The sequence below is a fragment of the Pleuronectes platessa genome, chromosome 2, assembly GCF_947347685.1.
Source record: "Pleuronectes platessa chromosome 2, fPlePla1.1, whole genome shotgun sequence".
Classification (NCBI taxonomy): domain Eukaryota; kingdom Metazoa; phylum Chordata; class Actinopteri; order Pleuronectiformes; family Pleuronectidae; genus Pleuronectes; species Pleuronectes platessa.
Genome location: NC_070627.1, coordinates 27,374,998 through 27,392,698, shown reverse-complemented (window position 1 = coordinate 27,392,698; position 17,701 = coordinate 27,374,998). Strand labels below are relative to the sequence as shown.

The 17,701-nt window shown below is 42.6% G+C and overlaps 2 protein-coding genes across 3 annotated transcripts in view; both read right to left on the bottom strand.

Annotated features, from left to right (window-relative positions):
* Window positions 1-5,752, bottom strand: part of fbln2 (fibulin 2) — a 72,448-nt gene extending 66,696 nt beyond the window's left edge. Inside the window, exons 1-2 of one of the 2 annotated variants that reach the window (XM_053438339.1) lie at window positions 5,659-5,752; window positions 1,275-3,249 (exon numbers count right to left, since the gene is read on the bottom strand). In XM_053438339.1, coding sequence (XP_053294314.1) covers window positions 1,275-3,144 — 1,870 coding nt within the window. In that variant the 5' untranslated portion in view covers window positions 3,145-3,249; window positions 5,659-5,752. Of the gene's footprint in view, window positions 1-1,274; window positions 3,250-5,554 lie in introns of both variants that reach the window. The other variant, XM_053438344.1, reaches the window with a different exon arrangement.
* Window positions 5,753-14,059: 8,307 nt separating this feature from the next.
* hdac11 (histone deacetylase 11) overlaps window positions 14,060-17,701 on the bottom strand; it is a 47,311-nt gene continuing 43,669 nt past the window's right edge. Inside the window, exon 11 of the mRNA XM_053439818.1 lies at window positions 14,060-14,636. Coding sequence (XP_053295793.1) covers window positions 14,409-14,636 — 228 coding nt within the window. The 3' untranslated portion in view covers window positions 14,060-14,408. The remainder of the gene's footprint in view (window positions 14,637-17,701) is intronic.

Genomic DNA, 17,701 nt, shown 5'->3' with positions numbered 1-17,701 from the left:
TCTGCACTTCTGAGCCTCCAGCGTGGGCGGATCTCAGACTGCTCCTTCCTGGAACCTCTGAAACTTTAACACTCCAGTCTTCAAAATCCAACATTATCATAAAACACGCTGGGAAAAGTTGCTTATTTAAGAAGGTCTGTGCACTGACATTAAAGTTAGTAAGAGTTCACCCACACAGCATTACTGAAAATAACAAGTTCAGAAAGATGGCACTGACCCAGAATCCAATCTAACAGCATTAATATGGAAAATCTAAGTATGCAGCGTCATGATTAGTGTCATTTTTTGCAGCTTTTCCAGGCTTTAAAATATGGAATGAGGAAATCATGCATCTATTTTAGTCAAGTCCCATCAAGTGTCTTCGGTTACAAATGTAGTTCAGTTTTTATTTTCCTGCAGTTGATCCTGAACTGTGTATCTGTGAATCAGCTGAGCGAGCGAGACACATATAGTAACTATTTGCTAACTCTTTGGTTGTCATGCTACAGCTGTTTATCTGACTGCCATCTAGTGGCCAAATTAACAATTAATACATGTTTATACAAGTTTGAGCGATCTGTTATTCTTACTTTTGAATCACTGTCTGACACCCTTTGTTATGTTTTTGTTGAGTTGTCCATAATATACCTTCATTTAAATATATCCAAGACCCTATGATACATCATGGTTTTACACATGGGTTGATACGCAATATGTGCCCTTGTTTGAACCATATAAAGTCTCAATATCGCACCACTTACATTTATGTTGAAATGTGAGTGTACACAAGCAGAACAACAAAATATTACTCAAAATACAAAAAAAATACCCCAAAAAACCTGGCAGGGTCATTTATCAACTTATTGCTTTGTAACAAATAAAATGATGATGTTGTGCTCCATGATGCCTCTGGAATATAATTTTTTATGCATTTTACCCGAGGCCGTCAACAATGGACAGCATCCTGACATGTTTTCTTCCACAACTGAAGAAGCAGAGGTAGGTACAGCAGTGTAGACGTAGGTCGGAAATAATTGTTTGCATTTTTGATTTGTCCATATTTCAAAGTCAGCCAGGTGTAATAACTACTTTGGGAAACTACTGGGAAATGTCTGGCAACATTACTTGAGTTGTAACTCGAAAACTACCATGCATGGATGAGTCAATTGTAATCTAACCATCATATCATGAATAACGGTCTTTGATTCAAAATGAGTAAATGAAAAGAAAAGCTTGTTTGAACTGAGTGTGAACTGAGCGTGATGCTCCTGGTGTGAAAGCATCTTTACACTTACCTTCATCAGGTATGTTGAGTAAAACAGGCCGATCGTTCTTCCCCTCCTCCTCTTCCTCCCCCTCCTTCACCTCCTCCACGTCTTCACTGTGAAGGTCAAATAGCCTTTGACCTGGCTCGCTGCTCTCATTAAGACTGACCCCAACCGGCAGCTGCGTGGTGGTGGATGTGAGATAACGGGCCATAGGGGTTGTATGGTACTCCGGCCCCCTGGGGGAGATGGTGCTGGGCTTGGGTGTAATCTTCTTGTGCCTGCTGGTCGAGTCGCTGCTCTCAAACTCTTCATGGCTTTTCTCCTCTTGTGCTGAGTTTGTCCTGTAGGGCACATTCTTTCCTCCAGCCTCAGTTACACTCTGAAAAGTTATCTTTTCTTTTTCTTTTTCTTTTTCTTTTTCTTTTTCTTTTTCCTCTCCTTCTCCTTCTTCTGCTTTAGTCCCTTCCTCACTGTCCGGTGCGACTGTACCCTGGAATTCCTTTCGACCATGTGAACTTCCCCAGGGACGGATTGGACTTTTGACTGTGTACATTGGAAATTTCACGTCATCTGATCGTCTCTGTTGATTGGATTGAATCTCGGTAGCTCTGACTGGATGACTATCATTGATGTGACCGTTTGAACCTATGGGCATAACCCTATCTAATGCATCTTGGTGATGCGTCTGAGTCTCAGAGCGTCTCTGATTCTGTATTGGACTCTTCGAACTCATTCCAGTGTACTCCGGGTGTTTTTTAACCTCAAATCTATGGTTCAGTGGTAAGTCGTCACTCCCAAATCTCCTGTGTGCATGCGATAGATTCTCTGATTCTGTCTGTGTATTCTGATCACTGAATGAGATACTCTGCACACTTGTCAGACCTTGTGAGGGCTGCCAAGAAGTAGTGGTGTCCTCATACATATGTGGCCTGACAGTGCTCTGCGGTTCTCCCAGGGGATCATCTGTCACTTCCTCTTTGTATGCAGGATGGTCACGGACCCCATATCGCTCTCTCAGCTCCAGCTTGTTTGGTCTGTCAAAACTCGGAATGAAAGAGGGTCTCTCAGGCGTGTCAGAGCCTCCAGACATAGGTATGACCTTGTCTGAGGAGAACAACTGGGTGGGGAAGGCCAGAGATTGAGGGTAGGTCTCTGGAAGGTCTGTAGGACCATAATCATAGTCTTCTGGCTCCTCCTTACCAAATGTTGATGGTTTGAAGAGAGGAAGATTTCCATTAGGCAGGAGGTGGTAAGGTGTTGAGAGCTGATCGGTGTGGCCTTGTTGGTCGTACTTGTAGGGGTGTACGTCACGCCTGCTGCCTGTGTCCTCCTCTGTGGTCTCAGCTAACATGGGCTTATGGTCTTCCTTTGGATCACAGTCAGGCACAGGGTAGCAGATCAGCTCTCCCCCTTCGTTGGGGCAGTGGCAGACCCGGCAGGGGTCAACGTGGAAGGAGTGTCCAGCCTCGTACTTTTGCCCGCTATGGGAACACCCGATGCGTTCGCACTGCATGCAGCCATCTGCAGGCTCTGAAATATCGATGCAGTTCGGTGGCATTTCTGGACAGCTGATGAAGTGGCACATGATCCGGCCTCCTCCAGCAGGGCAGGAGCACTCTGTGCTGCCGTAGTCCACAAAGTAAGAATCTCCCTCTGGCACTTTGCCATTCTTGAATCCAGCATTGACACAATCATAGTATTGGTAACCCTCGCATGTGCATCCTTTCTGTAAGCATGAAGTGCAACAGCTGCCACTCTCCAGCGCCTCTTCAATACAGTTGTCCAGCAGGGGACAGTCCACGCCAGTGCAGTCAAGCTGACACAAGCAGACACTCACGTAGAGAAAAAGCAACGCACACCTCAGCAGTGCTACTTCAGCTCTTACGAGACAGGCCATGGCACCTGGTGTACGAACAACAATCAAAGGAGATCTGGTATCATCCAAGGCCTTCAGTCCGTCTTCAAGGATTCTGGCACATTCTGCTCGTCTGAATCACCTCAACTGTAAGAAATAGGAGACAGGAAGAGACAGACAGGCAGACAGAGGCTTAGTTCTCAAAATGAAAGCAGCCCAACATCTGGCTCCATAGTTGAGCACAAAAGAGTCCAATGCAAACAGCCTCATAGTTATCCTAACATTAAGACTACATCTCATCATTAACATCCAATGCAGTACTGTTTAGCATCATTATGGAGACTGTCATCATGAAACCTAGAATCGGCTCAAGATTTAAATATCTACCACATCCGCGCATATCTCCAAAAAAACTCTGTAACAATCCAGTGTGTCCAGTTCAGATACTGAACATGAAGGGGAAGCTTTGTAATGCTTCAGCAGTTGAGCTTTGCTGGGAACTAAATACACTTTATGGAAGCAATTAGCGGAGCACAGACCAAAGGGCACAGTCTCCTTTGACTACTGTTTCTTGCTGTAAATGATGTGTTTAATAAGCATTGCAGTTTCAGACTCAATGGAATTGGATTCACACAGTTCACGTTCTGGATGTGTTCATAAGATCAGTTCACCAACAGAAAGTAGAAATCAAAGAGGATTATTAATTAATTATATGAAAAAATCTATTGCTAATTGTGTAAATAAAATCTACTTTAGAATCAAAACCTCAAATTTGACACAGATGTCTTGCTGCTCTGTGCAGGTATGAATGTGAAGAAATGTGACAATATTTACAAAATGCCCCCCCCCCCCCCCCCCCTTTTGAACGAATCTAATGTAACATTAACCAGGTTGAGCAACACATGCTGACTTCCCTGCAGGTCCCTTCCTCAAGTAAACACACACCCCCACATCAAACTCCAGCTGAGCCGATATTCAAGAAGTGCAGGATTTGACGCCACTTTGTAGACGTCAGTAAACCTGCTCTAAAAACCTCTGAAAAAGCCGAGGTGCGATGAATAAAAAACTAACAGCAGTTCAGTAAATCATTCAAACTTACATATAAACCACCATATAAACAGTAATAAAGGAAATTCAGTTTAATTTTATGAAAAATGTAGACTAGGGAATCTGTGCAACAAAAGAACTGGTTGATCATGGACGCTTCTGCTTCGTAGCAGATTAACCAGGTCCACAATGTTTTTCTAACTTCACTTATGCATCATAGACTGTTTATAAAAGCTCCACACTTAACATCCACCAAAACAATAAAAAAGTATACATGTATGTATCGTGTCATTACTGTTGTTAAGAAGTGTTTAATTTGAAAAGACTCAGGTTTGTTTTTGGTAATATTTTCCACTCTCATAAACATTAAGCTGTATATAAACTGCACATTTATACAGCTTTAATCATTTGCCCACTGATAATAATGTACACAACACATTTCATAGCCTCATTGATATGTTGGAGAATGAAGGTGTAAAAAACTGTGTTAGACCACAAAAATCTTCACAAGCTCTATAAAAGGCTTTTGGTGTGGAGTTGATTATTCTAACAAGAGAGACTGGTTTTGATATGTCAGAGCCAAAGAGTCTGAACCACAACATGTAGTGAATGAAGAAGGACAGTTGGAATAGTTCACCTTTTTTGGCTCTAGACCTTTAATTCTCAGAGTTGGAGCTGCTGTGACAGTCTACCTGAGGGGACAACCGGCCCCTGCCTGCCCCCGAGGTCTGCTAACGTTTCCAACCTGAGAAGTGAACAACGTTGCACTGCTCTCAAGGAAAGTGACATGCATCATTACTGCATCACACATAATAAAAGTTGGCAAGGTGTGGCTGGAACAGAATGCAAACAGAGAAGTATTGAGCCGCCTGGTGTTTCCCAGAGCAGTGAGGAATGGGGGGATTCCTCTCTTATTTTCTCTAAACACACACACACACACACACACGCACACGCACACACAGACAAAGCTGAGGTCTAAACAGTCCCTGATGTAAGTAAGCTCTGCCAACGTGCACAAAAAGGAGAGGATTCGTTTAAAACAAACTGTGGCAGAACAACTTTTCTGAGTCTACACAAAAGACTCAGTGTGGAAAACAGGCAGGGACACACATCCACACAGGGAGAGAGAGGAGATGCAGTTATGCTGTGTGCTGTTGACAAGCTGGAAGCAACAACACCAATATTACAATAACCTTTATAAACAATAAAAAGTATTTTTTTTTCTAGCTTTGGACAGATATGTGTGCAAACAGGGGCATTAACAACTCTCCTGTTGTGCACAAAAGTTCTGCTACCTGTCACCTCCTCCACCTGATCACTGGAAGCACTTCTCCTCTTCAACTCTGAGCACAGGACTGAGCAGGCAAAGTTTGAAACAGTAACTCAAAGTAAAAATGACTCTTACAGTTCTCCCCACAGCACCAACGAGTTCGTGTTTTCAAGCAGGCGAACACGGAGTCCGGTTCACAACAGAGAGCCAGCTGCGGGCACGGTAGCGGTGTTTGTTACCTTGTGCTGCGCGCAGTACCGGGCTGGAGAGACGCCTGCTGTCCGTCCTCGGAGCGATGTCAGTGGGAACCTAGTGAGCATCGCAGCGCTGCTGGCAGCCAGACCGGCGGAAGAGGAGGTCCGAGCTGAGGTTTCCCTGCTGGAGACTCCGGAGGAGATCCAATCATGATTCATGATGAAGGGCAGGCTGCACCGCAGGGCCGGCCCACGCCTCACACTCCACAAGATCAGAAGAACTTTCAAACTGCCATACAAATCTTAGGTTAAAAAAAAAAAATGTATTTGTATATTCATAAGTTCCTATGAAGACCAAAGTTATGGTTGAAAACAGCATTTAAAGCTCATGCACAATCTGAGTAAGGCAAACATAAGATGCAGCCTATAACAGAATGTAACAGAATATACTTTTTTTTAAATTACAGCAAATTACACAGGATTTCCAACTCTGGACCGTTATTTAAACCATGGGAGACACAGCCATATAGAAAGATTTAACAGAACACACACAAACAGATGATTCTGAACGTAAGAACACACACTTGCCGCTTGTAGGAAACAAGTTAATTGTTGCGATTCCAGAGACTGGAAATCTCACAGAATCTCACGTGATTCTTCTTCTTCTTCTTTAGTGTGCAGCAGCATTAATTGACTTCAAGAGCAGTCCACTCAAGGGGCTTATGGTGGATTCACAACAGACGTAAAGTGCATTTTTGAGATATTGAGATCACACACAAAGTCAATGCAAAGGCACAAATAAACATTACACATCAGTCATGCCAGGTGTGGCAGACGGCTTCACTCACTTGAGTTAAGATATTTGAACTTAAGCAAAAAATCACGTGATGTGTTGGCACAAACCCGAGCTAGCTGGTGATCAGACCGACCACTGGTTTCAGCCTGGAAACAACAATCCAGATACAGCTGCCAGATAAGATGGTGAAATCCCCTGAGCTGTGTGAAGCTCCGGGTGGTCTACTAGACTAAGGACGCAGTGAACTTACAAGAGTCTCTGCAACAGTTTGGCCTCTAAGAAATTGATACAATGGTTCAACCGTGAGTTAATATTTGTAGTCAATTAGACATTTTTCATAAAGCCAAGCTATTCAGCCTGTTTCCAGTGGTTATGCTTAATTATATTAAATTTCGTTTTTTTGTCCATTAAATTCCACACACACCACTGTGGTCAACTACCTTAAAGTCACATAGAGCTTATATCAGTATACTGTCATGTCGCCAGGGTCATGGTGCTACTGCTCTCTCTTATATTTCCTTTAGAGCCATGTCCTCAGCCCCCAGGGTAAACGTAAGCTGCTGTCCACTGCGGTAGTTTTAAGGATCTTGCATGTACCTCATAAATGGAAGGCCATGACCGTGGCTAAACAAAAGCCTTGTGCTCACATCATTAGTCATGCTGCTGTCTGCCTCTGCCAGTTGCAGCCCATGCGTGAGGCCATAGGCTATCTCTACGGCCCACAAAGACTAAAACCCAACTACAGGTCTGCTTTTAATTATCCGTTTGATCCCTCACTGAACACTACTCCATGGAGGGCTGATGATCTATGTCTCTGCATTCACATGTAGTGAAGAATTATTCATCCTCAGTTATTTTAATATGTGTCCACCTTTTGGAGGGATCTTGACCCCGTAACCGCAAATGGCAGAGTGACTTTACGACTTCAGAACGACCCTGTGTCTCACTTTCACAACACCCTCCCTCCGTTTTGAAGTGGACCCTTTGGAGGCCATCGTAAATCAGGCACAATGCAGCTCCTTCAGAAGACGTCTGAGTTCAAACAGCTTGGGGAGGGTGACTTCTGTTTGGGATAAATTGTAGAATGCTCGGGGTTTAAATGGACTCACTCATCATGTTGGAGCGCAGTGACCTGAGCGCCAGTCTGGATCCCACCCAGCAGCCTGCAGAAAGGTCCTAATGAGAAGCTGCATGGGCCTCGGGTGAAGTGGTGGTCGGTGCTGGGATAAACATATCAGCCCTGATCGCAGATAAGACCACAGCCAGGGGAGTGGGCCAGCTTTCGGCCAGAGACGAGAGATGAGGTAAAACAATAGAGAGGACTCAGATTCAGAGTGTTCAGGGCTGGGTCAGTGGAAGGACATGTCAGAACCTGCTTGTAGGCCTACGTGTCTTATTTAATCCACTATACTGAGGGCTAGCTGCCTTACAAAAATTATATTTGCTGTCACAGCACGGCTCCCAGGAGTTACCTGCAATTTTAGTTTGAAATCGCACTAATGACACAGTGTGAGATAATACCATCAGAGAGGGGTTGCCATGGCGTAGTGAACAAATTTGGGTTTTGCATGTGCATAGCAAGATCAGACTCAGCCCCACTATAAAATACAGAGTGAGACTCGACAACACATGGGTGAGATTTGTGGAATCCCAGTGCGATCTCCGGGGAAAGCCATCACACGCATACAAGGCTTTGAAATAGCCAGGGTGGCCTCAGGGATACAGGCTTCATGTGTGGGATCACTAGGGAGCATCTGGCTCAAGACTCACTGCTGTCCCTCTTGTATGGTTCACTGAAGACTGGCTCGGTATGGGGTCTCAAAAATGAATGTATCATTACTGTATCAGTTTCACATATCTGTAGAATGCTCGCTTAGGGCGGGTGTCAGTTCAGTACACATATAAGAAAAGTTAAGCATGGAACAATCTGAAGATAACCTGTGTTCCCAGTTTTGGCCCAAACTTAGACTGCTGTCACCATCCTCACCAGCTCCAGCTGGAACCGGAGGAAAGTGAGATCATGTTGTGCATGTGCAAGATGTACTTGAAGTTAATCACATCTTTGTCATTCGAGCCGCTGAGGTAAACGTTATCTCCTGAATAAAAAGTTCTGGAAGTACACAAGCTGTATCCTGGCTGCATTCTCCAGACTGTGATCACAGTTAACAGAAAACAACACGTCACGGCCGACAGAAGTATCAGTTCCTTTGTTTAATGAGCTGGGCACACTGTTGGCAGAGGAATTGTGGGTAAAGAACATTCAGAAGGTATATTCCAGGTGGTTTATACATCATATCATGAAATGATTATATTGAAAAAATATTGATCACCTTTTAATGCATATGTTTAGATGCTGAGTCTGATGGAACTTTCATAAAACTTGCTTTTGGAAGCTGTAGAAATGTATCTCAGTAAAGGTGATACCTCCACCAAGGCCCAGTAGTACCCTTAAGTTTCTATCTATATAGTTTTCTATTTAAATTCTCTACATCCAGATTTTTCTTTAGAAATGCACACACTCATAAGCATCAATCCGGATTATATCGTATATTTTTCATAAAGATCCATGATTTATTCCTTGGGGAATTAAAATAAATTTCAAAAAAACCTATCTTATAATGTTGAAATGTAAAGAAAGTAAAATCAATCAATCAAATTTTATTTAAAATAACAAACATTGCCTGGATCTGCTGCTTTGTCTGGATCCATGCCAACATGTTGATGGGTTCTTCCTCGGCCTATGCTCACAAACAAACCAACAAACACATAAACAAATAACACCCAGTAGAACGCATACCACCCAACAGTCACCCAATGAAAACCCATTTAAATTAGCTGGATCTTACCAGACAGGACAAAGAGATGTGGTTTGAATGCATTATTTCTTAACCCATGTCTCATCTGCCCACCAATGTATGAGGAAATCCATTTGGTAGTTTTATACAATCTTTTTCACAAATCAAACAAAAGACTAACTAACAAATAGAAGGGAGTGGAAACAAAACCTCCTTGGCAGAGGTAATCATTTTGATTTATTTTTTTGTCACTTGGGGGCAATGGAAACAAGTTTTGAACATGAACTCACCTTTGGTTGAATTAATGAAGAAACAGTTGCATATTCGCACATCCAGCAAACACAGAGCAACGTTATGATTCATGATAGTCATGTATCCGCTCACCGGACCACATGTATTGTAATATTCACTCTGTTTTACCTTTTGGTTTAAATAAAGGATAATATCAGACTCTTTAGCTGCTTGTGGTGAACAGTGCTCTGCTTTGTTCACCACCTGTCTGTCTGCTGTTTGCAAAATATCGTCTGACACTAAGATAAAATCCAGATGCTTTTCAATACAGTCTCATTTAGTCCACACTTGATAAATGCTTCTCCACACACCACATCACAACTCTGATTGCAACCCCTCTTGGCATGTAAATCAGCTTATCCCTCCAGTCTAGGAGAGCCGTGGTAATGAGCCTGAAGCTATTCATAAGCATGGCCAGAAAAAGGATAACTGCAGCAGTGGAAGTAGCAGTATGACTGTAGCCAGCTAGCTCATGATCAGGCAACACCTTACAACTGGACACTTGAATTGATAGGTATAAATGGCTTCCTTCATCCCTCTTAAGATGCATGGATGTGACAAAGTGTAATGGGGTAAATAGAGTTGGTTGATGAATTGGTCGAATGGGGATAACGGGCGCACACCTTCGCTCTCTCCTCGGAGTCATTCATAGTGTTGTCATGTGTACGTGCAAAGGAGATAGCTTTGTGAGGAATGAAAACAGAGCTCGAGAGAGGAGCTCACTTACTGACCTCTGTGCTTTTGCTGCATAATGAGTGACTCAGTTCACAAAGGTGTGGGATGAGAGAGCTTCCTGTGCCATTTGAAGATCCAGCCTGATCCAGCACTTAGCTTGAGGCCAACTGGGACCTTTACTGCCACACAAACCACATCTCTTTGTCCTGTCTGGTAATGTTTGTTTTCGCCTTGTGATTCAGAGTCTAACTGGCTAAAGTCCTGTTACAGTATTTTCCTATTTTGTTTGACTGAGCAGCAGAAAACAGACACAGGCACATTAGCCATCTAATGACGCCGGCCTCTCATTACACGGGGTTGGCCACACACACATACCACCTCCATGTGCCGAGCAGGTCACACACGGGTCACAGAATATCCTGTCTGGCTGCAGGTGAAACGATTAGCATGCAAATTATGTGCACACCCTATCCTTTTACATATGCTGTGTTTCACAACAGTTATTTTCACAATGGAACACAGTCTATAATGCATTGTGGTAGGTGGTGGTATCATAATGCAATGTTCTTCATGGTAGCCTTTTATTTAACTATACGAGGAAATCAACTATGGTGAAATTTATTGTCTGGAATGTTCTCGATTCAGTAAATGTCTTATTGGCTAAAACATTCAGGTGAATAAATACATGAAATTACTTCCAGACTAACTGTATTCAGTTGGGAATGTGTACTGAGCGTATAACTAGAATATTCTGAGCAGTTTTTTCCCTAATCACTGAGCAACTGGTAGACTAAAAGCCTCAGACATGTCTGCCTCCTCTCTGTGAACAACTATGATATGTTCAGCATGTTGCATTCGACTTTTGGAATCGGCTCAACTGCCAATTCTCATCTCCTGCAGAGCTCTGATAGTCCACAGAATGTACATCCTCTGTAGTTAACGATTTACAGGAGACGTGAATACCTGGTCAAAGCATCAGCGCACCGGCACTCACTCATTTTGCCAACAGCACAGAAACACACCGACTCCTGTACAAAGAGAAAACTGTCTCTGGTGCACTCGTCCATTTCATAGGAGAGGAGTGACCTTCACATGGGCCTCAGTCTGCCAGGTTATCTGAGGGATACAGAGCAGTGATTTGCAGGACAAAAGTGAACTCTGAAGAGAGAGAGAAGGGGAAATGGGTGGTGCTGTGCTCTGGAATCTCCATTAGGCCGGCACTGTAGGGGACAGAGCTGCCCTGCCCCACACCGCTGATTCTCTTAAAGCTAGGTCCACTAACCAAGGGTCTTTTTATAAGGAAATGCAAAGCACACTGTCAGTGGAGTGTTTTATAACAATAATAAATGCCTGAATCAAGACTTTCAAAGACTCAGGTAAACCCCACAGCGATCTAACACATGCTGCGTTCCATCTGTATGTGCCTGCGCACACATGCACTGCCCGTGTTTCATCTCTGTCTGAGAATGTGCTGCACGTGCACTGGCATTAAAGCGCTGCTTAAATCATACCTGCTACTTACATGAGCACTTATAAAATAAAGCATTACGCCTCCATCACCTTTAGGCCCCCAGGTTGTTGTTTCGTATAAAACTGAGTGAAACCTTCCTCTTGGATAGAATAAAAACACTGACTCATCAAACCAAATCTGAACCTATCTTGGGGGAATCAAATTTGCCAACTTAGGAAAAGAAGCAGCATAATGCCTGGACTGTGTTTGCCAAGGTGTCAGCTTGTCTTGGTTACTGGCGGTCTTGTTTGGCAGCACTGTGCTTGGACAGATTAGCATGAACAGAGAGCAGACGTGTGTTCTGACCGCTGCCTGGGCCAGTCAACAGGATGCTAAAGACTTTTATCACTGCATGCTCAGATTAATAGTTTGCTGTTGATTGCTGAGAAATAAACAAGCGAGAAGGGAACTCAACAGTAAATTGGAATGATTCATCTTTGTCAGTTTCAGGTAAAACAGTAAAATAATTGTTAAAAAAACTGTGTATGATTTGTTCATTGATGCAAGGTATATCATGGACATAGACAGTATTTATAATTTGTGAGCTGCGTAATGTGGAATTGGTTAAAGTGTATAGCAAAGAGCTACATGTGTTTCTGTCCACCACATTCACATTTACTTTCTAACCTCGTTTACTAAAAGCTCCTCTGCTACACTGGCACACCTGGTTGCTAGCTTTGTGTCTTTTTTTTTTTACTTGTTTCAAGGCAAAACTGCCATAGAAAACAGATGAGAGTGAAAGTTTGATGGAGTAAACCAATTCTAAATACTCCAGAACATCTGTGGTCATTTATACAAAATATTATGTTTATATCTGGAGAATACCAATTTGCATAAACATAAAAGTGGCATCTCATTTTTGCCCAAGGGCAACATATTGGGTTAATCCAGCCCTGTAATATTGAGGGAAAGGGTCTCTGTGTTTAGATTTACTTTTGACTCCCTTGTTAAAATAAAAACATTGTTTATTGAAGCTTTAAAGAAATGACCCATTAAACGCAGATGTAGCAAAGTTGTGGAGCAAGTCTGACGTTTCTCCTTACAGTAAAAAGACACACAAAGCTTATTCAGTTTCTACATGGTGCAGTCACTGTCATTACTTCCCTTTCCCTACAGATTGAAAAATACAAATTAATAGAAACGCATAGACCTTATAGGGTGTGTGGTCATGTATTATTTAAAGCTTTATTCCATCTTTTTTTAAGCCAAAACACTGACGTTACTTCATATTGAGGTGATTGTTTTGTTGAACGCAATTATTTGCACCCATCCAGTTAATCAGCTCCTGATTTCATGAAATATGCATTGGCTACCAGCAGGCGCTCGGCAGGGAGCTTTGCTTCCAGGGGATGTTGCTCGATTCGAAGGAGGCATCCAAATTATGCTTTGCTCCAAATTGGCTTTCTGTGTCTTCAACCCTCTACACTGCAGCAGAAAACCACAGTCACGGCATTACAGACCAGAAGTTTCCGACTTAGAAACTCTCACACCAAGAGCTGCACGTCGCCTCAAATGTTCCTTCACACTGTTAACCCTTGTGCTTCCAAAGACAGGCTACAGCAACGTGGATCTAACATCCAATGCTGGCAGCGGGACACATTCCTGTCCTCGGTGCATTCCTGTCCTGATGACGGCACCTTCAAGGAAAACGAACACCCAAGGCCTCTGTTGTCGTTTCCCTTTGTTGTGTCTGTGCTAAGCCAGTGGACAAAGCCAGCTTTTAAACATAAGAAAACCAAACCAGCCCCTGGAGTAGAGTCAGCTGTTTTTCCTCTCAGCGAGGCGCCCTGCTTCAGGAAAAACAACACTCCGCTGCAATGTGGAACAGTTCATCATGTCATTATACTCCCACCTTTACCTCGAATTAGAAGGAAGATCAGTAAGTTATGCTGTTGGACAAGCTGTGTAAATGTCACATATTATCCTGTTTGCTTTGGAAAACTCCTCCACAGTTTACAAAATCCTCATCCATTTATTTGAATGTACTACTCCCCCTTCCCGTTCTAAACCGACCGGTTCAGCATCTGTTCTCATGTCCTGTGTTGATGCTCCAGAGCTCCTTCAGAATGATTTCTTATCATTAGTGAGTCCTCCTCAACAGTTCAACAATACACTGTCACTTTTTAATGTTTGTGTGCAGCGCTTTTTATTAACAGTCTCTCGTGCAGAGTGAAGTTTGAAAACCTTGGGTTCATCCTCACTGGTTTATTTGTAGAGAAGATTTTAAGGTCGATGATTTTTATAAAATGAATCATTACTGTTCAGGTGTATGGTATATATGTAACTTTGAAAGATTTATTTAATACATTTTTGTCATCTTTTGTGTGCATGTGGCTATTTCAGAGGTCTGTTAAACAATTGATGCAATTTTCAGAGTTTACAGCTTTTCAAAATAAAAACCCTGTAATGCCGCTCAGTATAAAGCATTGCAACAACAAAATAAATGCTTTGCCTTTACTGGACAAACACAAACCACATCCTCAGGGAATTTAAAACAGACATGGCAAGTGTGAAGTCGATTAGTTGAATGGTTCCAAATATACCCATTCCACATACAGTACAGACATACGTTTGTTGAATTAATAGGTAGATACATAGTCTAACGCACTGAGTACAGTATAACAATTTGTTAAAATTGGTTCTCAAATTAAGCCACACCATTTTATCTTACTTGTAAAAAAATCCTCTCTCTGCCTTTGTTTTTTCTTCCATCATTTAATGATTAAACCTATACTAATGAGTAGCCCTTGAACTCAGTAAATGTCAACCCAATCAGCAGTCCCGCTGAATTTCGACAGTGCACCATTGTTTTTTCCTCACTCCAGGAGGTCGTCTGATGGAAGCAGCGATCGGGTTTAAAATAGGACAAACGATCTCTTCCCATATGGACAGCAGATCCACATGAGCTGGCCTCCAGCGCTACACCTCCGCCCTGCCACGGAGCATCCAGCAGGATCTGCAGGGAAGAAAAAAGAACATGTCTGCTTCAAGCTGCTGCTGTTAGCACCACACGTCATGTTATTACACCAGCATGTGTCACTGCATCAATTTTTCTTTTCCCCAGACAGCACAACGCCAAGTCCCCAGAGTACTTTGCATTCTGCATGTCCCGTTTTCTCAAACTGCTTGGGAGTTTGGCGTTTTACAATGAAACCAAATGGGGCAAATCGTCTCTTCCTGACCGGTCCCCCGGGCCACGGTTTGTCTAAGTTCCTCGTAATGGTGTGTGAAATTAGTAGAGCTGTCCCATGTCATCCCTGATGGATGCAAGTGATGTGAGATGCCTGCACAAAAAACATCTGTCTCATTTTGCTCATACCATTACAATAAAGGGCTGTTAGTGGTAGCTGTAAATTCAAAACATGTTGATGTGACGTCTTTGCTCCAGGACATTTAAACATGATGATTAAAAATGGGTTTTTCAGATGACATAATGCATTCCCAGGTGGTCATAGTGAAGGTCCTCAGGTCCGGAGCAGTAAAACACAGAACATCTGCTCATGTCGCTGCACAGACACTTGAGTTATCTCAACAGGATTACAGAGACGTGACTGAGATTTCCTCTGGTTTAGAGTGGGAGCTCATTATTACTAATGAGACACAAGACATTTTAATGTGTCAGCAAGTTAGCTTACAATAAAGTGAATGTGGTAATTGGCTCATTAGTAAATGAAAGGTCAATTCACCAAATACAATACAGAAATGTTTGATCGAGTTTCATTGAGACATTTTCCAGACCAAACTCAAGACCTTTATTTGACAAGATTTGTGCTTTAACAAAACAGACATACATTGTGTCAGTGTTCTGCTAACAGATTACATTTTTGTATCTTTTTGCGATGGACCCCAAGGAACTACTAAAGGACCTTTCAAGGCCCCCAGACCCCAGTTTGAGGACCCCTGATTATGATGCTGATGGTGACAATTTAATTTCAATACTCTCATAAATGTTGAAAACTGTAACATAGTTTCAAATAAATAAAACATTTGTATGATTTAAAGGTATTGTAACTGTTTTTTGTTAAAGACTCACAGCCAGAGGAGGATTGAGAACATGAGCTTTCAGGGCCTTTAAAATATGATGTCTAGAATTAGTCTGGAACAGTGTTTAAATTACTCTTGGTAATTCACAGACCTCATTGTTGTGAGGCTAAGATTTCATTGGGACTATTTTGGTATTTTTTGTAGGTAAAAAGTGGTTCCACTTTGTGTGTATACACACTTACAGGAACACACACAATGTAAAAAAGTTGCATCTGGGCCTTGTTCCATCGGCCCTCACTCCTGTGAATGGGCTGACTGTCCACTGAGCTGGAGACACGAGCCTGAGGCAGAGTGCCAACCATGTGTTACATTACGTACTGAGTTTATACATTACTCATATGTCACTGTAGTCTGCTGGGGCCGCCTTGGCAGGCCTGCGCATCTGAGACAATTTCAAACATTATGAATTGGCTGTGAAACCCTAAAAAAGGCTGTGTGCATTTTCATGAAGAATCACCCAATAAAATTCAAGAGTAACAAGGACTGATTCAAGGCACACATCCCTGAGCACTGGGACAAAGGAAACAAGCAGTGTTGTATTCAACATGTGTTTTCACAGCAGCTTATGCAGCAGCCTCTCACAGGACCTCGGTTCCTAATGGAACTGCTTGTTCTGATGGGGAAGAGCTGTTGACAGCACTGGGGTAACCAAGTTTATTCAAACACACAGACCTGCCTCTAACTGACAGGTTCATCTGTATATTTGTGTATCAACTTACCTTTATTTGAATAGCACTTACACAACACAAAAACCAGTGCCTGTCAAAAAATAGCACCGACAATAGCTGTGACAATGTAATGAAAACAAGACATAAGACCAACGAAACCAGTAAAACAAACTTTAAGTGAAAAACAAACGAAAATAGCTTTGCGTTGGAGAATTTTTTTTCCCTCAAGTTAGAAAGATTTTAAAGCCTAATATATAATCATAATATTTGAGTCTTTGGCCATTTTCAGGCATGTACCTCCGAGGATGTCCACACCATTGGGTCCGGACCTTTCCTGGAGTTTGACACATTAACAACTCATCAGGAGATTCTCCTCTCACAGCATCACAGAAATCTCTGCAGCATTCAGGTGAGGTGTGGGGCAGCAGGCAGAGGAAGGATCTTCATTCATTCTGCTGCGGGGATTACGCATTTTTTCTTCACAGTAAAACTGACACGGGGGTCGGTGCTATCACCAAAACCTCTCTTGATATCGTTGTCGGTGTCCTGACATGTATGCCACACATTTTTATCTTGAGATATTCGTATCCTTTTTGTTTTGAAATTTCTTGTCTTTCACATATAAGAAACGTCATCAACACTCTTACTCGCTCACGGTGATTCCTGGGCATGATCCTCTGCTGTGTTCTCACGTTCATACATTACCCAGAGTTTTATGTTAAGTCACGAAGGGGCTGGCAGGAAAAACTCTGTCCGCAGTTCGTTGTAGGTCTAAATGGAGCCTGAAGTGCTCCATGGTGGCATTGTCAAAAAGACAGGCAGCAATGTATGCCCCTGCTTTGGAGCATGTTCTTTATTTCACATTCCTCAGCTGTTGGTTGCAAGTACAGTATCTCAGCAGAAAGGGTGCAACATTTGGTTGATCTTTAAAAACAAAACACAAAAATAGTTTAAAACCCAATGGATTTACTCATATATGTTTGATAAGAGACAAATAGAGCCATTCTGGGGGAACTTTGTGTCTTCATCCATCCCTCGTATAGCAGGGTCTGTTTGAAAGACAGACGCTTGTACAAAGTGCTGTTTGACCACAACAAAAGTGTTAATATTTGCTCCAAAGAGCAACACTCGCAGGCGATTTCATAAAGAGGGCTGAAAAATAATTGTTGAAATGGTGTACACATGAAGGCATTCTTTGTGTTGCCCTCTGCTCTAGGCCACACATGGGAACTGTATGGATAAAACATATGCATAAGAGAGACCTCTGACCAGGAAAGATGTTTTCTTTGCTAAGTATGGAGCAGGAGAT